Consider the following 25,659-nt stretch of genomic DNA (forward strand, 5'->3'; position numbering starts at 1 on the left):
ACAAAAATGTATTCCAATTAAATGTAATTATTTGATTGTTTTAAAGAAACATATGTGCACATAGTGATCTCCGCATTGTGTTTTTCAGAATGAATGGTCAAAAATTGATTGTTAATTTTACTGACAGTCATTCATGAAAATTTAAATAGGCACTGAAGTTCTGCAAGCAAACAAGTAAGCTATATTAAATATTTTTAATGGGTCTTTAAATGGATTTTATTCTCAAAAGAGGAGCATGAGGAAAACTGAGGCTGCACATCTGTGTTCTCTAAGCGGGGTCTTTTGGGACACAGAGGGGGGTTGTGTATTTCTCACATTTTGGAAAGTAAAGTAGAAGTGGCCAATGAGATCCAACTTATATTAAAGAGAACACGCCTTCCGTCTCTCGCTCTCCCCCTGTTACAATGAGCTAAGAGAAGGAAAAGATAATTCATCTTGCATTGCAGTGTTGGGTTGACTACTTTTGTGAGACGCGTCTGATAGCATGTTCTGAATGACTCGGGCAACAGAAGGACTAGTGTGTATGCAAAGATGAGGTACAGCTGGGGCTTGTCTATCCTGTGGATTCTGTATGTGGGTCCTCTTAATGCCTTTTGGTGGAATAGTTCACCTGTTACAGAGGCCCCCACAATGGACAATGACACTTCTGTTGGTGGCACAATCAGTAAGGAAGAGAAAATTGCTGGTGTAGGGTCGGAAAAAATAGATGAAGCCAGAGCGATCCAAGGATTTGTGAAGAACTGGGACCAGAACTCAACTGTGAATAACAATGTCACAGTGAGGACACCGCTCATCTCCTCGAAGCTTCACCTTTCTAAAACGGGTAATAATAAGTCTTTATCAGAAGAAGTCGAACATGAAATAAATGTCAAAGTTTCCTCAGGTGATGCCATTGGGTCAAGCTTAGGCTCAGGGCCCACTATGGATTTGTCTCAGGAAGGCAAAACAACAGCGATCAACCTTACAGGGACAAGGGTCACTGACAGCAGGATTAGTATAATTAGCACTTCCACTTTCAATGAGGATTCCACAAACTGCTTATCAAGAGGCTCAGACTGGCCTTTCTGTTTATCTCATGGTGAAGTCACATTTTCTGTACCTAATTTTTTTAACCACACCCAGGCAGAGGATGTGGTAGCTGTGTTAAATGAATGGGGTTGGCTCCTGCGCTCAGGCTGCCACCATGGTTTGGAATGGTTTTTTTGCCTACTACTGGCACCAAGATGCCATCAGCCCTCTGAGAAACCTGGGATAGCCCTGCTACCCTGCAGGGCTTTCTGTGAGGTGCTGCTGGACAGCTGCTGGACAGTCCTACAGGAGAGGGGCCTGCCTGTGGCCTGCCACACCCTCCCCGAGGGACCAGAGCCCAGTCAGTCATGCCTAACCGTTAGTAACCACAAAGGTAAAACTGTGATGCATCTCAAACTTGTGCCGCTTGTCTTGTCGGTATGTTTTTTATTGCTGTGCTTTCTACCGTGAGAAACACAGGTCAATTCCTGTCTGTCAGTGGTTGCTCTGCTCTGCTATCGCTTTGCCAGGGCTCAGACCAACATTTACTACCTGGGTGTACGCTAACCAGCAGAATGTTTACTTATGCACATCTCCTGTAATGTGAGGTCTGCGTCTGCATGCGTGGCTCAGTGTGGATCCATCAGAATTACATGCATGCATGAATACTAATTGAACCCTCATTTTAAACATTTTCATTTTGACAGTTTTTAACCTGTAGCTCATATTTGTGTGTAAAATCTGAGTGCAAGCATTTCCAATCAGAAATAAATATTCATTAATATGTGTGCAATTTTTGTTTTGTTTGTTAATTTAGTGTTAAATGTAGATCCATGGGTTTGCAAAAAATACAGAATTTTGGCAGTCTACAATTTGTTATTATTAGAAACAGAATAATTAAGTGCCATACAATATTTTTTAACTAGATTGTGTATAGTTGAGGCCTGTATAAAAGTTTTTTTGAAAGGGACACACTTGACTAATACAGGAGAAAACTGTGGTGTGGAAGCCCTTATGCATGTATTATGCTAATTATTGTGTACTAATTTAGAATATTCCTGATTCATCAACTAAAGAAGAATAAGAATGAGATGGTGTGTATATGCACCATAACATTTGCCTGAAACACACTTATATGCAGTTATAAGTGAATGAGAAGGATGTGGGGAATCCGCTTACAGTATGTGTTCTGTCAGAATTAGGTGTGTAAACCAGTGTTTACTCCTTGAGGTCAGTTCTGATGAGCAAATTGCATTGCTTGGTGGTCTCCTATCCAAGTACTGACCAAGCCAAACCTTGCTTAGCTTTAGAGTTTAGATGAGATCAGGAGAGTCTATGGTTGTCCATGTGAAATGAAGTAAAAAAAAAAAAAATCCATCAGGCAAAGTAATTTATTCTCACGTTTTGTATAAGTGCTCCTATAGTGCTTGATTCTTAAAGCAATGCTTTTGTTTTATTTCTATACCTGCGACTCCAGACTCGTGAGCTTTAAGTCATCTATGAGCAGAATTATGTGCACTGTGAAAGCAATGCTTATGTCTCTCAAGTATTTTTACTGTTGGTAACTGCTTTAAGATGCAAAATGATGTAAATGACCTACTTGCAGTTGAACAAGACGTCACAGAGAGATCCGAGACACATAAAAACTTAAATTTATTAAAAAGAAAAAAAAACTACTGATCCAGGTGAATGATACTTAAGGCAAGCTTAATCTATCACAATAAAATAGATTTTTCACCATGCTGGATCAGCTTTCTTGACAAACACAATACAGTTTGACCTCCATCTTCATACATATGTGTGAGTTGTGGTGGATGACATCAGCCACGTTTGTTGGAGAGTAACACTTGGACAAAAAGTTGATTATTGTGTCTGTGTTATTAATCAGTCAAAGAACTTTCTTTGTGTGCTGGTTATAACAAGGTTCCCTCTGAAAATGTGTGACAAGACACACAGCAGAGAATCCACGATCAGATTTAAAAGGATTTATTTTAAGCTATGAGGGACTTTCTCTCTCTTTTTTTTTTTCAGATGATGTGCAAGAAATGTTGGGACATTGATAGAAAAAAGGATTCATTGTGAAGACAGTTGTGAAGATCTGTTGTGGGGGAAGAGCAGTTCTTAACTGACACAAAGTCTTCCTTGATCGTTTAATGACCTTTCATATTTATGACTATCTCTCGCATTGCACTGTGATGGTAATTAATAAGGTTGGCGTTTTGATCTATCACTGTGGTCTTGGAGAAAGCACCATGAAAACTTCTCAAAGGGAAGCAACTGCCAATGAACATATTAAAGAGTATCGTGCAAACCATGCTGCAAGAAGGTTTTTTCCTCTTACACATCTGCTACTGCATCCAGACTTCATCATTTAACATCTATTAATTAGTTTCAGTGCATTCTTTTTGGATTTAGGCCATTTTGCATTCAGTATGTTAGTTTTCCTTTTATTTACCTTCAATTTCTTCAGTATAAGTCGTTAGACAGTGTTTAAAAAGAACTGAATTGTTATAATTGGCAGCTGTTTCATGCTGGTCATTTCCTTGAATTACACTTTGTCTTATCTCTTGGGAAGTACAGGGGCTCAGACAATTTTCTGAAGGGAAAGTTTATCTTAATTAGACCTCTTGGGAGTCAAGGATGTATCAGTTAACAGGATCCTCCAGTTTCCATCTCATTCATTTAACTCCCATTTACCTATCCAGCTGTCAGTTGACCTACAACCCTCAAGAAAAAAATATATAAAGACAATCCCTGGCAGAAGGCATGTTAACTAGCAATTGGAAGGAAACCGAGTTGACAAAACTTTTAGGAGACTCGCATTTTTTATGTTTACAATGTTATTAGCACCAAATGTTGTTATTTTGTTATGTCACTATCACAAAATTTCCTTTTGTTTAGTCATGTCTTATCACAGCTGTAGAATGTATATGCATGTGGGAGAGTGTGTGGAACAGCTGGCCAATAACAATGGTGCCCAAGGGACGATTTATTCATCAGCATGTTCACAAGTGTTGCAGTATAGAGAACATGTTATTTATTGTTTAATTATAGATAGATAGTTCAAGTAGTTCAGAATGATCGTTCACCAGTAATTTAAATATAATTTCCTTTGTAATCATGTTTTGAAAGGATTTCTGTCACGGTAGGAAATCCAGTGTTTCCTCCGTGTCATGTTTTGTTATTGTTTTTGTACTTACGTTGTCTCCATGTGCTCGTTTAGTTGATTGTCATCACCTGGGTGTTGATTGTCTCGCTCCAGCTGATCGTCATCATACCTCTGCTACTTATACTCACCTCGCTCTCTCTCTGTTGTCAGATCCTCTCTTATGTCTCCATGCACTAGCTGGATTACCGTCTTCCGTGTTTGTGTGCTGGTTTGGATTCGTGTTGTCGTCCGCGTGTCAGTGTTCCGGTCTGTTCCTGGTTCCAACCATTGACCACCTTCACCTGCACCGCTGACTTCACCATCCCGCTCTTCTCACGCCACCGTAGACCTTCCTTGCCATTGCCAACACTCTGGACACTCTTTATCAATAAACTACATCTGATTGCCTGCAATTGCTTCCTCCTCTTTTATCTGTCGTTACAGTAGGATCTGACCATCATGGAAGCAGCAGGCGATCGCTCCCCATCTCATCTCGAAGAATTTCTGCAATGAGCTGTGGGTCGTATGGATCGCCAAGACAAGGCGATAGATGAGATGGGTCGAGCCTTCCAAGCAATGGTGACGAAGGTGTCCGAGCTCGTTCTCCAGACGCAACAACAACAACAATCGTCACCCGCTGCGCCTCCCACGCCACCCACACCGCCGATCGTCTCCGGGGGGATTTCCCAGCCCGAACCACGCCTCCCCATCCCGGAGAAATATGCGGGTGAGCCAGAGTTCTGTCGATCTTTTCTGTCTCATTGTTCTCTGCACTTCGCCCTGCAGCCCCGCACGTTCTACACCGAGGAAATGAAGGTGGCATTCGTCTTATCTCTACTTACGGGAAGGGCTGCCCTCTGGGGGACGGCGGTGTGGGAGAACCAAGACAGCTGCTGTGCCTCGTTCCACGCACTTTCGGAAGAGATGAGACGGGTCTTCGACCGCTCCGCCGCCGGGAGGGAAGCGGCTTGGCTTCTCACGGACCTACGTCAGGGGGAAAGGTCCGTTTCCGATTATTCGATTGAGTTCCGCACCCTGGCGGCGGAGTGTAAGTGGAACGAGGAGGCGCAGTGGGATCACTTCCTGCATGGGTTGGCTGACCGCATCCAACAGGAGATCCGCGCCGTCGAGCTCCCCACTTCTCTCAACAGTCTGATTGACCTAACCATCAGAGTGGAGAATCGACTCGATCAAGCCACCAGACGGAGGGGGAGAGCAGTTCTCGCGAACAGACCGGAGGCTCAGTATCAGCGCTCAGATATTGCGGTCAGCCCACCGGGAGATCTTGAACCCATGCAGGTGGGGCGAGCTCGGCTCTCCCGGGAGGAGAGGATCAGGCGGAGATCCCTGGGACTATGTTTATACTGCGGCAGTCAAGAACATCACATCCAGCGTTGTCCGGTAAAAGACCAAGCCCGATAGTAAGACGGAGGCTACTATCGGGTGGGATCTCTGCCAGAAAGACCTCATCTACATCGACACTCCTTCCGGTGAGTCTACGGTGGTCCACCCACGCACTCGAGCATCACGCCTTGTTGGATTCTGGGGCAGAGGGTAATTTCATGGACTTCCAGTTCGCTAGTAAGCTTAACATTCCTCTCACCTCCCTCAAACACCCCATTGCACCCTTTGCTCTCAATGGACACAGACTACCAGTCATCACTCAGACCACCTTACCTGTTTCCCTCACCACATCTGGCAATCATACTGAGGAGATATCATTTTACATTACGGACTCACCTTCATCCCCCATCGTTCTCGGTCACACCTGGCTTCAGAAACACAACCCCAGCATCAATTGGCGCCTTGGATCAGTGGTTAGCTGGAGCGAGGAATGTCATTTGTCTTGTCTTTTGTCTGCTGGTGTTAATGTTTCTGAGTCTGTGTTTCAGGGGGAAGCAGTGGATTTGGCTAGCGTGCCCGCGGAGTACCACGACCTGAAGGAGGTGTTCAGTAAGTCTCGTGCTGATTCTCTTCCTCCTCATCGTCCCTATGACTGTGCGATAGAGTTATTGCCAGGTACTTCTCCGCCTAAGGGCAAGTTATATTCTTTGTCTGTTCCAGAGACGGCGGCCATGGAGAAATATATATCCAGTTCTCTAGCAACGGGGTTTATCCGCCCTTCCTCTTCTCCAGCGGGGGCGGGGTTCTTTTTTGTGGGAAAGAAGGACGGATCCTTGCGACCTTGCATTGACTACCGAGGGCTGAACAACATAACGGTAAAGAATACCTATCCTTTGCCGCTTATGTCTTCAGCTTTTGAGAGGTTGCAGGGAGCGTCCGTTTTCACTAAATTGGACTTACGTAATGCTTATCATTTGGTCCGCATCAGGGAGGGGGATGAGTGGAAGACTGCCTTTAACACCCCTAGAGGCCATTTTGAGTACTGCGTTATGCCGTTCGGGCTAACCAACTCGCCGGCAGTCTTTCAAGCACTCGTTAATGACGTGTTGCGAGACATGGTCGATCTGTTCATATATGTTTACCTGGATGACATATTGATCTTTTCTTCGTCTCTCCAGGAACACGTGCAACACGTACGACGAGTGCTTCTGCGGTTGCTAGAGAATGGATTGTTTGTCAAGGCGGAGAAATGCGTTTTTCATGCACAGTCTGTTTCTTTTCTAGGACACATCATTTCGACTGAGGGTGTTCGCATGGATCCTGAGAAGGTTAAGGCTGTGGTAAATTGGCCATCCCCAGAGTCTCGCAAGGCCCTGCAGAGATTTCTGGGGTTCGCCAATTTTTACCGGCGTTTCATTCGCAATTTCAGCCAACTAGCCGCTCCTCTGACCGCCTTGACCTCCCCTAGTTTGACGTTCAGGTGGTCAGACGCAGCTGAGGCTGCGTTTGCCAAACTGAAAAGCTGCTTTGTTTCAGCTCCCATTCTCGTCACCCCTGATCGCTCACGTCAATTCATAGTGGAGGTCGACGCGTCAGAGGTGGGGGTAGGAGCAGTGTTATCCCAACGCGCATCCTCAGACGGAAAGGTGCATCCGTGCGCGTATTATTCTCACCGTTTATCTCCTGCAGAAGTTAATTATGACATTGGCAATCGAGAGTTGTTGGCAGTCAAACTTGCACTGGAAGAATGGCGTCACTGGCTTGAGGGGTCGGGTGTACCTTTCATTGTATGGACGGACCATAAGAATCTCGAATACATTAGAACCGCCAAAAGACTTAACTCCAGGCAGGCTCGGTGGGCATTGTTTTTCGGTCGTTTCGATTTTACACTTTCTTACCGGCCGGGTTCCAAAAACATCAAACCCGATGCTTTATCCCGTCTTTTTGAGCGTTCCGATCGTACTGCTACTCCCGAGCCCATTTTACCGGGGACCATCATTATCTCCGCGCTCAGGTGGGAGGTCGAATCGAAGGTGTTGACCGCCTTAGAAGGGGTAACGCCCCCGGCTCGTTGCCCACCGAACCGATTGTTTGTGCCGGAGAGGTTACGGTCAGACGTTCTCCAGTGGGGTCATTGTTCCAGTGTTGCTTGTCACCCAGGGGTTAGTAGAACTAGATTTCTGGTCAAGCAACGATTTTGGTGGCCTGGTATGGCTCGTGACGTCCACGATTTCGTCTTGGCTTGTTCAGTTTGCGCTATTGGTAAGACTTCCAATCGACCTCCAGATGGGTTACTCTTACCGCTGTCTGTCCCTTCAAGACCCTGGTCCCACATTTCGCTAGATTTTATCACCGCCCTCCCGCCCTCTAAAGGCAATACGATGATTTTAACCGTAGTGGACCGGTTCTCGAAGGCGACTCATTTTATTCCCTTGCCCAAATTACCTTCAGCCAAGGAAACAGCGGTAGCTGTCATTGACCACGTCTTCCGCATACATGGCCTCCCGACAGACGTGGTTTCTGACAGGGGTCCCCAATTTGTGTCCAAATTTTGGCGAGAGTTTTGTAAATTGTTAGGAGCGACTGTTAGTCTTTCTTCCGGGTTCCATCCCCAGAGCAATGGTCAAACCGAACGAGCCAATCAGGATGTCGAGAGGGTTTTACGATGTTTGGTTTCCAATAATCCTTCGTCCTGGTGTCAGCAACTCTCAGTTGTGGAGTACGCACACAATTCTTTGCCAGTGTCATCTACGGGCATGTCTCCATTTAAGTGTAGTTTAGGGTACCAACCACCTAATTTTGTCAGTACGGAATCCGAGGTTTCGGTCCCCTCCGCACACGCATTAGTCCAGAGGTGTCACCGCACCTGGACCAGAGCTCGCAGAGCTCTGCTCCAGGCTAGGTCGCGCACCAAGGCTAAGGCCGATCGCCACCGGTCGAAGCCTCCCCGTTACGTCGTCGGTCAAAGAGTGTGGCTTTCTACCCAGAATATTCCTATGCGGTCCGTTTCTAACAAACTTGCTCCCAAATTTATTGGCCCGTTTTCTATTACCAAGATTATTAATCCGGTTACCGTGCGTCTTAGCCTTCCTCCGGCGTACAGGAGGATTCATCCCGTGTTCCACGTCTCCAAAATTAAATCGGTGATTTCTTCCCGTCTTAATCCGCCTGCTCCGGTTCCCCCCCCGCCTCGTCTCGTTAATGGGGAAACCACCTATTTGGTTAATCGTATTCTGGACTCTAGACGGAGGGGACGCGGTTTTCAGTACTTGGTGGATTGGGAAGGTTACGGTCCGGAGGAGAGGAGCTGGGTTCCTGCTCGGGACATATTGGATCACCACCTTATAGATGATTACAATCTACAGGTAAAGCAGGCTGGGAACGTCAGGTGACGTCCTAGGGGAGAGGGTACTGTCACGGTAGGAAATCCAGTGTTTCCTCCGTGTCATGTTTTGTTATTGTTTTTGTACTTACGTTGTCTCCATGTGCTCGTTTAGTTGATTGTCATCACCTGGGTGTTGATTGTCTCGCTCCAGCTGATCGTCATCATACCTCTGCTACTTATACTCACCTCGCTCTCTCTCTGTTGTCAGATCCTCTCTTATGTCTCCATGCACTAGCTGGATTACCGTCTTCCGTGTTTGTGTGCTGGTTTGGATTCGTGTTGTCGTCCGCGTGTCAGTGTTCCGGTCTGTTCCTGGTTCCAACCATTGACCACCTTCACCTGCACCGCTGACTTCACCATCCCGCTCTTCTCACGCCACCGTAGACCTTCCTTGCCATTGCCAACACTCTGGACACTCTTTATCAATAAACTACATCTGATTGCCTGCAATTGCTTCCTCCTCTTTTATCTGTCGTTACAATTTCTTGCTTATGTTTACACTTTTGAAATATGGTTTATCAAATGTATGTGTCAGTTAAGCTTTGCATTGGCTAGATATTTTTATTACTAACTTTAGTAGCATTTCTGATGTCTCGTGTCAGGCTTTATAATAAATCATTTTTTGAATAACATGATGTACTCTCGCTCATAGTGTAATTTGCAGTCTGAACTTTATGGTGGTTCCAATGGCTCCACCTTTATTGTGATTTACAAGTGGATTGTATTAGAGTTTATGTTGTGAGGTAGGATCCAGGAGCAAGTGGACACATCTGGACTAAATAAGTCTAGGGCCAGCTAAACTCCCAGAATCCCCTGTGTAAGTGTTTTGAAAGAGGGTGACAGCACAACACAGGAATGAAATAAATGCCAGCTGAGTGGGTGAGCGACTGGACAGCCGTGTCAAATGAGAATCATGGTGTAGTATGGAAAAGCCACTAAGCTGCCATTGCTGTTGAAACATGAGTTTAGAATTAGACATGCCGTTCCCACAGTCAGAAGTGTTAGCTTGGTTCAGCCCAAATCTGCCTGGCCATCTTCCTGTATGCAAAAATTTACAACAGTTTATACAACAGTATACACAATTTATATGTAGAATGTAGAGAAAACCTCTTCATACAGTAACATATGTTGGAGTAATGGTTGACAGCTGTGTGATAGGTATTTATAGATGTTTATTTTATAACAATTCAGAGCTGTTGCCCTTTTGAAAACAAAAAAGAGTGCACTTACTGTAATTGTTTTAAATGTGCACTTGAAGTATACTTCCAATCTTATATTTTTAAATACTGTACTTGCAGATAATATGATACAATAAAAGGCCACTAATATAAAAATGTTAGTTTGTTTCACTTCCCAAATTCATCTGTCAATGAATAATACAGATAATTTTGTTTATTGTGGTAACAAGTTGTAAATAATTATCATTACATTTTCTTACAAAAAAATTTTAGGAGTGGACAAATTTTTACAATTAATTTATTATGTATATTGTGCTGTCATTAAAGAGAGTAACATGGTGATACTTTGTAATAATGTCGAATTTAAAGTAATTTTTTAATCATTGTTTTCATAATCTTTTGCTGTGTTATGCTTAAACACTTATTTTGACGTGCTGACTAATACTGTAGTTTTTACACGAATAACTAATTTATTATTTAATATTTAATATCTTAGAAATTTGCCTAAAGTGGAACTTTATCATTACAAATGTATAATTACAGTTGGTAAAAGTACTTGACACAAGTACTCAGTAGAAATGACATCAAAGTATATTTAATAAATGTGTTTTAGTACACATACTGTATTGCATAAAAATAGACATAAGTCATGTTTAAGTGAGTCCAAAAGTAACTTTATTTAAGTAATTCTATTTAATATAAATGTAAACTATGATATTTTTCACAACATTTACACTAAAGAACAGTCAGATCTTTACAAGACCTAGAGACCTTTACATTTCTGTGATCTGACAATGGTCTCCCTATACTCCATCGTCAACCCTGAGAAAGCTAAATTTCACATAATTAGCATACTAAATTTAGTCTGATTCTCTCAGGAGATACTGTAATGTACACTGTGAAGAATTATCCCACTGTGTCTGACTGTTTTCCCCTATGTTCTGTAGACATGGTAATAATCAGCAGTCACCATTTCTGTCAGTCCCCAGAGGCTGCAGCATGGTGATTTATGAGGCTGAACCAGTTGACTTTCTTGAAGGGTGCAATTTTACCTTACATGTATTGCAAAGATTATATATTAACTGGTCCTTTTTCTAAAAGACACTCGCTATTTTAGGCACCAAAAAGAACTGAATCTTTTAAAATATTTTAATAGCAAAAGAAAATTCAGTAATAACTAAATTAATTTAATTTTCATTTAATAAATTTTTCAGTGTGACATCACCAAACACTACATTAATTTCAACTGTAAAAATTTTTGTATTATAGATGAGAGTGGAATCTCCCTTCTGCAACTAATTGGAAACCTTCTTAGTAATAACATCACCCAGGTTCCAGGCCCAAATGGACAAACTGCTTACCTCTTCACAAAGGATACCAACACAGAACAGATGGCACGTGTCCACCTTCCCACTCCCTTCTACCGTGACTTCTCTCTTGTCTTCCATTTGAAGCCCAACTCTGAAGATGCTGGAGTCCTCTTCTCCATCACTGACTCAAATCAAAAGATCATGTACATCGGGGTCAAGCTCTCAGCAGTGAAGGATGGCAAAAGAAATGTTATTTTTTACTATACAGAGCCCGATTCAGATACATCTAAAGAGGTGGCAAGCTTTGAGGTGGAACACAAGCCACAAGAGTGGAGCCGCTTTTCTCTCGCTGTTAGTCTGGACCAGGTGTCTTTCTACGAGGACTGTAAATCTGAACCCAGGATGGTAAAGTTTGAGCGCTCACCTGATGACTTGAAGCTTGAGACATTCTCCAAGATCTTTGTTGGACAAAGTGGAGCTGATGACCCAGACAAATATCAAGTATGTTTGAAAAGTACTCTGTATGTTGGCCACATTTTATTTTAAGGTCCAGTTCTGACTAAGAACAAATCATTAACCATTACTTTTGCCTCAATAAACTGCCTAAACTGCAAAATTAGTTGCCTATTATTAACATATTGGCTGTTTATTAGTACTTATAAAGCAAATGTTCTGCATGACCATATTCTACATCCTACCCAATACCCAAACTTAACAACTGACTTATTAAATCTTAAGCAGCAACTGTTAATAATAGGCAACTAATAAGGAACTAGATAATAGTGAGAACTGGAATAATAGTATGCTTTTTGTTCAAATAAACAAAGAGACAAAAGCAAATGTATCATGGGCCCTTTGTAGTTTTTCTGTCTGTCAGTGAGCCTGTCTGACAAATGATTAACTGATCAGTCGATTGTCCCAGACCAATATGGTATAACTACTGTATCTATAAATCCATACATCCAGGAGAATTATCTGGAATGACATTTATATTCATACACAACTACAGCTGATGTGTTGACTGATGTTAACTCTAAAGTTGATGTTGACCTTTTTTTTAGGGCATGATCTCAGAGTTAAGGGTGGTTGGAAACCCACAAGCTGCAGAGCGTCATTGTAATGACCCTGATGATGATGACGATGATGATGATGATGACTATGATGTAAGCTGCAAATAATCTTTTTTTTTTTTATGTATTGTTTATAGTACACAGACAGAAATTACTCTTAATCTTTCTCACACTGAATATATTGTTGGCTTACTACAAAATGCTAATGTGGGAAATCGATTTTAATGCTTGCTACTCATTATTTGTAGAGTTCTGGAGAAAACGGAAGTGGAATGGATCATAGAATGGATGTGGATCTTAATTTAGTAAGTATTTTTGGACATTAGTTATTGTATTTATCTGACTAAATATGTAGTGGATAAGACACATGCCTTTGGTATGAAGGACCCAGGTTCGAATCCAATGTGAGACACTGATGTGTCCCTAAGCAAGACCCTTAACCCCTAGTTGCTTCAGAGGCGTGCGATCTCTGACATATATAGCAATTGTAAGTCGCTTTGGATAAAAGCATCAGCTAAATGACTAATGTAATACTACTACTACAGGACTACTTCTGACATATTGCAATGGGATGTGTCTATTGGATGTTCACTTAAAAGATACCACTTTAGAATATCATTATTAATGAGTAAGGACAAAGGAACAAATGAGTAACAATTTTAACACTACTGTTAACTAACAAGAAACATCTATAAGGTTATATATGTAACCATGATTCCCAGAGGGAAAGAGACACTGCATCGAGTATCACTTTGGGAATGCCCATGTGTGACTGCATTCTGAAGCGCGTGTAAAATCAGCCCGATGGAGAAGTCACAAGCAGGGTGACATCAGCACCAGGAAGTACAAAAGCACATCCGTCAAAGCAAAAGTTAGCTTCGTTGAAGTAACACCTGCAGGGATGCAGGGAGTATGGCAAGGAGAAGCAGCATCTCGTTCCCTCGGGGAACCATGGTTACATACGTAACCTAGAGACGTTCTCCTTCAGGGACTTGAGCTGTGTCGAGAATCACTTTGGGAACAAGAATGCACATTACTGAACTCACTGGACTCACTCAAGTCCCTGTCTGTGTGTGTGTATCTCATGAGCACATCACGAAGAGAGACCTGGGGACCTGGGGTAGATGCCAGGTCTAGGTTATAGAAGCAGACAAAAGTGTTTGGAGATGACCAGCCCGCAGAAGCACAAATGTCCTGCAAGGCCACACCCAAGTTGAGAGCCTTGGAAGCTGCCATACTCCTGGTCGAGTGCGTTCTGAACCCCTTGGGTGACAGGAGGCCAGAGGACTCTTCGGCTAGTGGGATGGCCTTGACCGCCCATCTACTCATAGTCTGCTTGGTCGCTGGAGATCCTTTCTTTGGTGGACCAAAGCAAACAAACAGCTGATCTGCCTTACATAATGGCACAGCTCTGTTTGTAAGCGTCCAGTGCTCGAACTGGACAGAGCATATTAATCCTTTCTTGGCCTACTTCCTAGAAAGGAGGAGTACAGAAGTACTATGGGCACCGGCAAGGAAGTGGGCACCTTGGGGACATTCCTGACCATCGGGTAAAGGAATGCCCTAACCATGCCTAAAGCAAATTCCAGACATGAAACAGAAAGAGCCTGAAGATCCTCAATCCTTTTAAGTGAGGAAATAGCGAGGAGAAAATGAATCTTGGGCTTGAGAAACTTGACTTAAACTTAATCTGGATGTATAAAGGGGGCATAACCCCTCCAGAACCACACCCAGGGCACCTTAGGGTACCTTAGTACGATGTACTGGCTTCAGCCACATGGTGCCATCGAGTAAACGAGCGATAAGTGTGTGTTATCCCAATGACTGACCAAGACCGTCATGTATACCTTCAGAGTGGAGGGAGATAGCCCTGTGGAAAATCACTCTAGCAGAAACTCCAGAACTGTACCAATTGGGCAGTTGAGTGGGTCTTGCAGTCGCTGTCCACACCATGATGTGAAATGCTTCCGCTTATAGACAGAGATCTAAGATCGGACGCAACCCTCCATCCTTCTTCGGAACGATGAAGTAACAGATGTAGAAACCAGAGAGAGAGGAGGAACACATTTTATGGCCCCCTTCCTCAAGAGAGTATCTACTTCTTGTTCCATTACCAGAGCCTGCTTGGGGCCCACTAGTTTGGGAATGACCCTGTTGAAACGAGGTGGACGAGAACCAAACTGGATTCTGTATCCTTTCTATATAATCTGTAGAACCCCTTTTGAGACATTTGGCAAAAGTTTCCATGCTGACATAAAATTTACTAAGGGAACCAGCCTCTCAAGGCTGGCCTCTGGTGTTATTAGAGGGGCCAGTTTGGTGCCCTGAAGTGGATGACTGGCAGGTAATGACCAACCTTACTGCTGTAGCACCCTCAATTGAGGGAGAAAGTGCTCCCATTCTGTATCGTTGCTAGGCGGGAGTTGGGAATTTTGCTCATTGGAGCTCACTTAGCCCTGAAGCACCAAGGGTGGTAGGGGTATCAGCGAGCCTCCATGAGGGCACTGAGGGCACTGTATACTGAGGTGTTATCCCCAACACTTTCGACCCAACTACTACCCCTTAAATCTCTACCACCAAACCTGCCCTATTCACATATCCCACCTCAGTAGCAGCATAAGTGTTTTGCGATTCAAAATAAAAAATAATAGGCACACCTAATATAAAGTGAGACCGATAAAAAAAATTTGTAACAACTTTTTTTTCATATTTCCCAGACAATTACTAAAAACCTTAATATATATATTTTTAGTAATTGTAAATATTTTACGTTTTTGTAATATTGTGGATAAAAATTACTTATGATAGATGAAATAATGCATTTCTATTACTGTTATTGCTTTTAAAGTATAGAATTTTATAATATTCATAATGGTTGGACAAGATGGTTCATATGTTTAAAGTTAATTCCAGAATTTCAGGAAGGAGAGGCTATTTTACTTAATTCTGCCTTGTACCTGTTGTTTGGGGTAACATCTCAGGAGGTTGGTGGTCACATACTGTACGTCTGCGATTTCATACTTGTGGCAGTCCTATAATCTCCTACTACTTCACTGCCATATTTGTTGTTGGTTGAATTGATTTTTTAGTGGCATAGAAAGCACTTATACTGCTTAATGTATTGAACTGTGGAAAAGGTTAGTTCACCCAAAAATGAAAATTATGTCATTAATTTCTTACCCTCATGTCGTTCCAAACCCTTAAAACCTTCGTTCATCTTTGAAAAAACAAATTAAGATATCTTTGACTTCTCTGACCCTCCATAGACAGCAAGGGTACTACCACGATCAAGGCACAGCAACATAGCAAAGTCATCGGTAAAATAGCCCATGTGACATCAGGGGTTTAACTCTAATTTGACAAAGCAGCAAAAATACTTTTTGTGCAAAAAGTAAGCAATAATAACATCAACATACTCAAAGTAATCAGCTATATTTACATTCAGTAGAAACCGTCTACTTGCTGAATGTAAACAACGCTGATTAACATAGATTCTACATTCTGGGGTACTCTCCAAAATGGCAGATGATGTTAACTGGGGAGAAGAATTGCTAAATAGATTATATTATTGCTTTCTTTGTGCACAAAAAGTATTTTCATAGCTTCATAAAATTAAGGTTGAGCCCCTGATGTCAAATGGACTGTTTCACCGATGTCCTTACTAGGTTTCTGTGCCTTGATCATGGGAGTACCCTTGCTGTCTCTGGAGGGACAGAGAGCTCTCAGATTTCATCAAAAAAATATCTTAATTTGTGTTCCGTAGATGAATGAAGGCCTAACGGGTCTGGAACGACATGAGGGTAAGTAATGAATGACAGAATTTTTGGGTGAACTAACCCTTTAAGACAAAATAACCTGAAGTAGATGTAAGGTAAGTTACTAAGTATGACAAAACAAATAAGTTAAACAACATATTTTATCAACCATAAGATATGTCTTTTTAAAGCTGTGTTTTCTATCTCAATGGTTTCTGTTCTGCAGCCCCTGCCTTCACAACCTGCTTCTACAGGACCTACATTGGAAACAGATGAAGGTAAGATGTCTCTGACATTGTCTGTGGTTCAGCAAATTTCTTGACACGTCTGTGTGTGGTGGCTATTGATGACTTTACCCCAGCCTCAGGCCATTCCTTGTGAAGTTCACTCATATTCTTGAATCGATTTTGCTTGACAATACTCATAAGGCTGGGGTTCTCTCGGTTGGTTGTGCATCTTTTTCTTCCACACTTTTTCCCACTCAAGTTTCTGTTAACATGCTTGGATACACCACTCTGTGCTTCTTTGGCAATAAATGTTTGTGGCTTACCCTCCTTGTGAAGGATGTCAATGATTGTCTTCTGGACAACTGTCAGATCAGCAGTCTTCCCCATGAATGTGTAGCCTAGTGAACCAAACTGAGAGACCATTTTGAAGGCTCAGGAAACCTTTGCAGGTGTTTTGAGTTGACTAGCTGATTGGCATGTCACCATATTCTAATTTGTTGAGATTGGTGGGTATTGGTGGGTTTTTGTTAAATGTTATCCAAAATCATCACAATTAAAAGAACCAAAGACTTAAACTACTTCAGCCTGTGTGCACTGAATTTATTTAATACACGAGTTTCACAATTTGAGTTGAATTACTGAAATAAATTAACTTTTCCATGACATTCTAATTTATTGAGATGCACCTATAAATTTGAAAATTGTGGAATCTGTGAAATTTGGACAACCTATGTAAGAGCTCACAAAATATGACATAACCACAGAAATTGCTTCAAACTGAATGCAATGGTAATGCTGCAATGCCATCTTGTGGACAATATCTACACAGAACCTTGTGTGCAATGGAAAGGTTTTTCATGGAAACATCAATGTCAATGGACAACCTTCACTGACAATAAAGTTTGCCAACACAGGAAACATAAAGAATAAGGTTTTAAAATATATGTTTTAAATTTAAATAATATTTCACTATATATGTTTTAAGAGCAAATGTTTGTTGTAATTCTAATTAAACAGGCAGGCAAAAAGCTCTCCTCTTTTAACTATTATGTTTATTGCATTCGCTTTATATACATTATATGCATGAATGAATGAATGAATAAATAGCTACTAAATTTTTATGTTTCAAAGGGTTTTATCAGTTAATTTGGATGTCATTGAGAATAATAAATTAAGTTTATCTGCTTAAATGTATATTAAATTCAATTTGTTGAATGTGTGCTTATTTTTAAAAAGATTATTAAGTGATTTAAAATTTACTGTACAGTAAAACCTTTTAATTTTAAATTATTACCAAGTGCAAATTTATACCTTCTGTGCCTCTTTTTATGTCTAGAAATGTTATGTTTTTTAAACGCACACACACTCACATGCACACACACTTACAGACACAGCACACTATTGTACACACACAGATGAAGTGGTGTGGCTGTAACAATGACCAAATTGATACAGAATACTCAAATAAGAGGTTGAAATCAGATCAGACCTAGCATTCCTAATCATATTTTTATAATTCTTTTTATTAAATTCTGATGTTATGTGTAACAAAAAGTCCTTCTCTGTGTTCAGTTTTGACTGTAGTAAAATGATGCTTATATATATACATATTTATATCTAAAAAAAAACATTAGATATAAGTATTTAATATGTTATTTATTTATTTATTTATTTTTATTTTATTACTCCCAGCAGATAGCACTAATCTGCATAAAAATAAATTTAATTTGAAAGGCCTGGTCTTTATTTTAACATGAAATACTGCTTTTACATTCTCAGAGTCTAAACGTGAATCAGCCACAGTCTCCAGCACAAGTCAAGATAAGGTACAGTACACTTCTGTTTTGGGTTCTTTTATAATCAAACATATTAAATGATTGTTGCATTATTGGGATGCTAACAGACCTCTTACTACAATGTCTAAAAAAGAAAAGGTTAAAGTAAATAGACTGTAGATTTTTGTTGTTGTTGTTGTTGTTGTTGTTGTTGTTGGATGACGATATGCAATTTGCATAGTAAATCTTACATAAAGGCTGATATACATATTGCCCATTTTTCTGTATAGGGTAGTACTGGGTCTGGATATCCTGGCCCCAAAGGTGATCGTGGGCCTCCAGGACCACCTGGTCCACCTGGACCAGCTGGACCCCAGGGTCCAGTAAAAGAATTGATAAGCTCAGAGGATATAAAGTTGGAGAGTATACAGGGTCTAATGGGACCACCAGGTCCAAAGGGCCCACAGGGGGAGCCAGTGAGTAACATAAACGTCCTTTAAAACTTTCATTACTGTTAAAGCGAATCATATTTTTAAAAAGAGTCATGAGTGTTCAGAAACATAAGTTTAATGTTTTATAGGGTGAACCAGGGCAGGACGGTAAAACGGTGAGTTTTCTGGAAAGACTCTTTCGGACAGTGTTTGAATATTTTCTACGATTTTGTGTATTACTTCTTCATTCTCATTTGGTGTTACTATTCAGGGCCCTGAAGGACCCCGAGGTTTTCAAGGACCACCTGGTACTACAGGACCTAAAGGACAGAAGGTGGTTTTCAAAAGTGTTTTTGTGAAAATAAAATGTACAATTTTCTGGGTCTATACTGGAGGTGAAAAAACATTGATTTTTCAACCAAGAAAACAAAAGACCTTTGAGGGTTTGAAAGCAGAACATTATCAGGCACAATGGGAAAATTGCTATTTTTCACCAAGGTCTTTGTATGGAACCAATAAATAAAATAAAGGTTTTTTTTTTTTTTTTTTTTTTTTTTTCTCTAGGGACAGAAAGGGGAAGGACAGTCAGGTCCTAGAGGCCCACCTGGGCCACCTGGACCTCCTGGACCCTCAATCTCAGACAGGACTGTGAGTATGAATACATCTAGTACAGGTCTATGCGCTTGGAGCTAATATGTGATTACAGTAGCAGGAACTAATGAGAGCCTATTATGAATTAAAGTGAAACAAATGTAGTGTATGTAGTGACAAAGTTAAGTTAAGTTGTTTTCTTGAGTTTCCTTTTACTGAAAATTAGCAGTTGTCACAGTATAGAAATACCATGAAACCTGTTGAATGAGCTAAAACTTCTGTGTTTTATTTTGTAATGCTGTCCCTTCAGACATTTATGGATATGGAGGATGGTTCTGGATCATCGCCGGTATGTTTTAACAAATCAGTCAATCTATGCCTAAGACTACTAGCCTAATTTGAAAGCATTCTTAATATTTATTTATGTTTTTATGATGAATATGCAATATACTAAAAACTATTCTTATATAAAGCTTTAACAATTTTGATGGCAATATGTATCTTGGCATTTCTTAATGCAACTTTGCCCTTTTAAACCCATTTAACTATGGTTATCACACCATGTCAAGCATCATATTATAAAAAATATATTTTAACATGCATATATATGTATATATTTTACTCTACTGACTATCCCAATGAATTCAATAGATCTGCTGCTGTTGTGTTTGGATGTATAATTTCATTTTGGAGTTAAAGTTCAATATGTTCTCATCTTTTCAGCATTTATGCTGTCATCCTGGTCTACCTGGTCCTCCTGGGCTGCCTGGGCTCCCTGGGCCCCCAGGACCAGACTGGCCAACTGAACCAGAATTAGAACCTTTTGAAGCTGGCCCCACTGGTCCCCCTGGACAAAATGGGTTCCCTGGGCGTCCTGTAAGAAATTGTCCCCTCTTCATTAATCCCATTTACTTTAAAACATTTAGTAGAAATTTGTTTGTGTTCTGTTTTATTCTCTTTATTATGACTCAGGGGGCCCCAGGGCGACCTGGAAAACCTGGTCCTCCTGGTCCTCCAGGCCAAAAGGTAAATATTAATTTGAATTTTTAAATGATATTAAAATATTTTTTTTAATGATTTTTAATAGGCCTGATATATGAAATCAAACTATTTATTTTTTCTCTCTCTCTCTCTTTTAGGGAGACTGTGGTGATCTTGGCTTACCTGGAGTTGCAGGGGAACAGGTAAGACAAGTGATGCTAGCATGTTTAATAAATTAGATGTGAATACTGTATATGCTCACAGAATACTGAAATACAACTGAAAGTCAGACATTTCTATCTATGTTTTTTTGGTGGGAAGTTAATCTTCACTATGTATATTTTTTCTCGTAGCAAAGCTCTGCTTTCTCATTTTTCTCCAACTGGTTTCCTTCCTGGGAGACTAGTGGGGCACAGGTATTCTAAAATCATGCATGACTACAAACTAACTGAATTGAGTTTTGTGTGTCACAAGAACTTGACTGATGAATGAAAGTGTTTTTTTGTTTTTTTTAGTTCTCTACAGACAACTTTTCATCATCAAAATTTTGCCTACCATTCAATGAGCTCTAGTGAACTGATCAAATCAGACTTGTGCTTTAGCCAATACAGACTTTCTGTTTGACTCTTCTACTTATGTTTTTAGTTCTTGTGCGAGGCTTGCTTGTCATTTTCATGCAATTATTTTTACAACACTGTGACAATTAAGGACTGCTCACATAACCTGCATTACACTGTTTCTTGAGTGGTATTTGCTGTAGATCATGACATCTCTCTAAATAAACTTACAATGGATATGGCAAATTAAAGTAATTGGTCTGAGATATTTATACACTGCTGCTGCAGCTGTTGTTGCATTAAAAATATGGCTTCACAAAGCTTCAAAACTTGCAATTAGATTGTTTTGAACAAGTTGTTCGGAGTGCATTCAAAATTGGCCAATTCATGTGATTTTAGCAATGTGTGATTGTTCTCTGATATGGGATGTTCATGAAGTGAACCCATAAACCATGCAGTGTCTAATAGATGATTTTAACTGATCTTTAAGTTTATTATATATTGTTGACAGATTACATTAAGAGCCCTTATTATCCTGCACCATGTTACCTATCAGGAGCCAATTTCATGACTAAACTTATTAGTTGACTTAAATTTAGTCAACTAAAGACAGTCAACTTACTTTTGCAAGTTTCAAACCCTCCCTATCCATTTTCTTTTCTTTAGGGTTCAAAAGGTACAGTAGGAATCCCAGGGCCAGAAGGTATGGCAGGGCCACCTGGGCCTATGGGACCTCAGGGACCTCCAGGACCCCCTGGACCCCCTGGACCTGCCTTCCGAATTACTGTAAGTTACTTACTGTAATCTTTGTAGTTCAGCACCCTCAAAGCTTTTAATCTTAGGACAATCACAAGGGCCATAAAGTCACAGGACTTTGTGCCTCTACAGTAGGAGGCCTAGAACTTGATCTGCCATATCCACTGTGCTTTCAGACTGATGGGAAAGAAAAAGAAGTTGATCTTCAATATATTCCAGGAGTCATGGGGCCACCAGGTCCACAGGTACTATAAACTGCTGTCACATTATCATCACAGCAACATAGTGCTTATTCCACCTCATTCCTGTTTTTTTTTTTTTTCACTAAAGGGACCTCAGGGGATACCTGGACTACCAGTGAGACTATGACTTATATGTTTTAATGTGGTATCCATGTTAAAAATACAATGTAAATTACACCTACCTGGGAGAAAAGTTCATTCTCTTTTCTTTAAACTTTTTGCAGGGAAAATCTGGTTTACCAGGTATTTCAGGTCAGAAAGGTGAAGAAGGTCAAAGAGGACGAGAAGGAATGCCGGGCTTAGATGGCTTCCCAGGAAAAATAGTGAGTGAAAGATCACTAGCATGACGATCAGCTTTGAACAGCAATAATGTAACTTTTAAATAATTTCTCTTTTACAGGGGCTAAAGGGGGAAAGAGGATGGAAAGGTGAAAAAGTGAGTATTCATTTGAAGACACTTAGCTTAGATCTAGGATCTCTATCGCCAGTTCACTCAGCCTTCAGCAACAGTAGTATTCAATCCAGTTCAACACTATAACTATTCTGTGGACCTAAGCAATAGATTTTTATTCATATATTTGTATTTAGGGTGATCCTGGTCATGCAGAAGGGGCTGCAGGACCACCAGGGCCACCAGGTCCTCCAGGACAAGTAATCTATATTAATAGCAGTGTAAGTGTTATCATACAGTAAACCCTCAAAGGACCTTCTATAACTAACATTTTACTGATCCTTTACAACAGACAGTGACTTAAATCACATTTAATTTCAGACAAATGGAGAATATGGAATCCCTGGACCACAGGTGAAAGGAACTGATAAATAATAGTCATTATAGCTTTTTAATAATTTGAGTATGTAAAATATCATGCTGTTCATATACAGAATATACTGTGTAATTATGATTTACTATTTGCATATTATAATATATAATAAAAATGTTTTGTTCTTGTTTTATTAGGGTACACCTGGAATAGCTGGTCAGGCAGGATTCCCTGTAAGTTTTTAATCACTGGTAATTTTGTTGTAAGTCTAGTATTGTATATTTTGGATAACATCTGCGTCTTTTTATTTAAATGTTCATATTAAACTTAAAGGGATACTCCACCCCAAAATGAAGATTTTGTAATTAATCACTTACCACCACGTCGTTACAAACTTGTATAAGCTTTGATTGTCTTCAGAATATAATTTAAGATATTTTGGATGAAAACCAGGAGGCTTGTGACTGTCCCATAGATTGCCAAGTAAAATACACTGTCAAGGTCCAGAAAAGTATGAAAAGCATCGTCAGAATAGTCCATCTGCCATCAGTGGTTCAACCGTAATGTTATGAAGCGACAAGATTTAATTTATCCACAAATCAGCAGGCTGCATAAACTCTTCTTTGTGAGCTGCACCACAAAGATGCACTATTTTCTTTGTAATCAATGTGTAAATACATATAGAAAACAGAAGTGTGTACGCAGCCTGTGCTATGGTGATGCATGGATAGGCATGGATAGACAGAGAAGATTAATTGTTGAATAAAGTCATTATTTTTGTTTTCTCTTCTCGTACAAACAGTATTCTCGTCACTTCATAACATTAACGGTTGTACAACTGATGGCAGATGTATTATTCTGATGATGCTGTTATAATCTTTTCTGGACCTTGACAGTGTACTTAACTTCACAGTCCATTGGGCAAGTCACAAGCCTCCAGGGTTTTCATCCAAAATATCTTAAATTGTGTTCAGAAGACGAACACTTGTACGGGTTTGGAAAGACATGGGGGTAAAAGTGATTATTAACAACATTTTCATTTTGGGGTGGAGTATCCCTTTAAAGGAACACTCCACTATTTTTGTAAATAGGCTCATTTTCCAACTCCCCTAGAGTTAAACAGTTGAGTTTTAACATTTTTTTTTTTATCCATTCAGCCAATCTTTGGGTCGGGCAGTAGCACTTTTAGCTTAGCATAGATCATTGAAATGGATTTGACTATTAGCATCTTGCTCAAAAATGAGAAAAGAGTTTTGATATTTTTCCTGTTTAAAACTTGACTCTTCTGTAGTTACATAGTGTGCTAAGATTGATTGATAATGAAAAGCTGCGATTTTCTAGGCCGATATGCCTAGGAACTATACTCTCATTCTAAAGTAAAAATCAAGGAACTTTGCTGTCATATCATGGGTGCAATGATATTACGCAATGCCTGAAAATAGTCCACAGCTAGTTTGTGTACCGTAATTTCCACACTATAAGGTGCACTTAAAAATGACAGTGCGCCTTATAATCCGAAGCGCCTTATATATGGATCAAGGTTTTGTTGACATTCTCTTTAGCACAGCTCCATCTAGTGGATGCATATCAAACGTTTGACTGCAGTATCTTCTTTTCTATGCGCCTTATAATCCGGTCTGCCTTATATATGAAAACAGTTCTAAAATAGGCCATTCATTGATGGTGCGCCTTATAGTGCGAAAAATACGGTAGTTGCGTAGTTGCTGGGGACTATTTTCAGGCGCTGCGTAATATCATTGTGTATTTAAATGCATTCATCATGCTCTCCCAGCTATTTAGATGCCAAGACCTATATATGTTAAAAAATTACAAAGAATGTTTTATAATGTATATTTTTTTTATTTCTTTAAAGGGACCAATGGGTCCAAAGGGTGATCAGGGGGAACCTGGACTACCAGGAGACTCTGTCAAGGTAATACATAAAACTCTATTACGAAAATACACTTTAGAAAATCAATAATAATTGTGTTGTTTAAAAATTTATATGAAATTGTTTTCTTTGCCTTATTTGAGGTCTGAAAATACTTTGCCATTTTGACAAGTTGTTTTCTGCAAATTAATGTTCTAAATAAGAATATGATTGGAATGGATTTGGAATAAATGTATTTAACCTATAGGAAAACCATAGAAACTGATAATTTTGTAGTGGTCTCTTAATTTTTTATATAGGGCTGTATATATGTACAGTGCCATGAAAAGGTTTTGATTTTCATTTTGCATGTCACACTTAAATTATCCACAAAGATAACCCGATTGAATACAAAATGCAGTTTTGAAAAAAAAAATGTATTAAAGGACAAAAGCGGTCCAAACCTGTCTGGCACTACGTGAAAAAGTAATTGCCCCCTACATCAAATAACTGGTTTTGAAACCCTTTGCTGCATCAACTGCAATCAAACATTTGTGATAACTGAAAAAAATGTTTTGCCATTCAGAGGTGAATTTAATGGTGTGTTTGGGATCGTTGTCCTGCTGCATAACCCAAGTTCGGCCACTTGAGCTTGAGGTCACAAAGTGACAGCCGGACATTGTCCTTCAGGATTTTCTGATAGAATTCAGTTCCATCAATTATGGCAAGTCATCCAGTTCCAGAAGCTGCAAAGCAGCCCCAAACCATCACACTACCATCACCATGTTTGACTGTTGGTATAATGTTTTTATGAAATGCTATATGTGATGTGTGTGGTATGTTGGTTTTATCCCAGTTGAATGGGACAATCCACAGAATATTGGCCCAAAAGTCTTGGGGCAAAAGGGCAAATGTGAGACAAGCCTTTGTGTCCTTTTTAGTCAGTAATGGCTTTTGCCTTGGAACTTTTCCATGGATGACGTTTTTGCCCAGTCTCTTTCTTATTGATGAATCATGAACATGGACCTTAATTGAGGAAAGTGAGACCTGCAGTTTAGATGTTGTTCTGGGTTCTTTTATTACCTCCTGGATGAGACGTTGGGAAGGGTCACCTCTGTTCCAAGTTTTCTCCATTTGTGGGTAATAGCTCTGACTGTGGTTCCCAAAGTCCCAAAGCCTTAGAAATGTCTTTATAACCCTTCCAGACTGATGTGTCAACTGTTTTGTTTCTCATCTGTTTTTGAATTTCTTTAGATCACGGCATGGT

The 25,659-nt window shown here is 40.3% G+C and overlaps 1 protein-coding gene across 3 annotated transcripts in view; it reads left to right on the forward strand.

The window, feature by feature from the left end:
* Positions 1 to 285: 285 nt before the first annotated feature.
* Positions 286 to 25,659, forward strand: part of col18a1b (collagen type XVIII alpha 1 chain b) — a 38,124-nt gene continuing 12,750 nt past the window's right edge. For 2 of the 3 annotated variants that reach the window (XM_026261956.1, XM_026261957.1), the window contains exons 1-24: positions 839 to 1,402; positions 11,333 to 11,874; positions 12,435 to 12,536; positions 12,692 to 12,748; positions 16,425 to 16,476; positions 18,205 to 18,251; positions 18,491 to 18,676; positions 18,781 to 18,807; positions 18,903 to 18,965; positions 19,196 to 19,279; positions 19,533 to 19,571; positions 19,946 to 20,098; positions 20,195 to 20,248; positions 20,362 to 20,406; positions 20,557 to 20,619; positions 21,427 to 21,546; positions 21,693 to 21,761; positions 21,847 to 21,873; positions 21,983 to 22,081; positions 22,159 to 22,194; positions 22,347 to 22,430; positions 22,531 to 22,563; positions 22,720 to 22,755; positions 24,396 to 24,455. In XM_026261956.1, the coding sequence (XP_026117741.1) occupies positions 922 to 1,402; positions 11,333 to 11,874; positions 12,435 to 12,536; positions 12,692 to 12,748; positions 16,425 to 16,476; positions 18,205 to 18,251; positions 18,491 to 18,676; positions 18,781 to 18,807; positions 18,903 to 18,965; positions 19,196 to 19,279; positions 19,533 to 19,571; positions 19,946 to 20,098; positions 20,195 to 20,248; positions 20,362 to 20,406; positions 20,557 to 20,619; positions 21,427 to 21,546; positions 21,693 to 21,761; positions 21,847 to 21,873; positions 21,983 to 22,081; positions 22,159 to 22,194; positions 22,347 to 22,430; positions 22,531 to 22,563; positions 22,720 to 22,755; positions 24,396 to 24,455 (2,559 nt within the window). In that variant the 5' untranslated portion in view covers positions 839 to 921. The other variant, XM_026261958.1, reaches the window with a different exon arrangement.

This window comes from Carassius auratus, chromosome 6 (genome assembly GCF_003368295.1).
Source record: "Carassius auratus strain Wakin chromosome 6, ASM336829v1, whole genome shotgun sequence".
Lineage (NCBI taxonomy): Eukaryota > Metazoa > Chordata > Actinopteri > Cypriniformes > Cyprinidae > Carassius > Carassius auratus.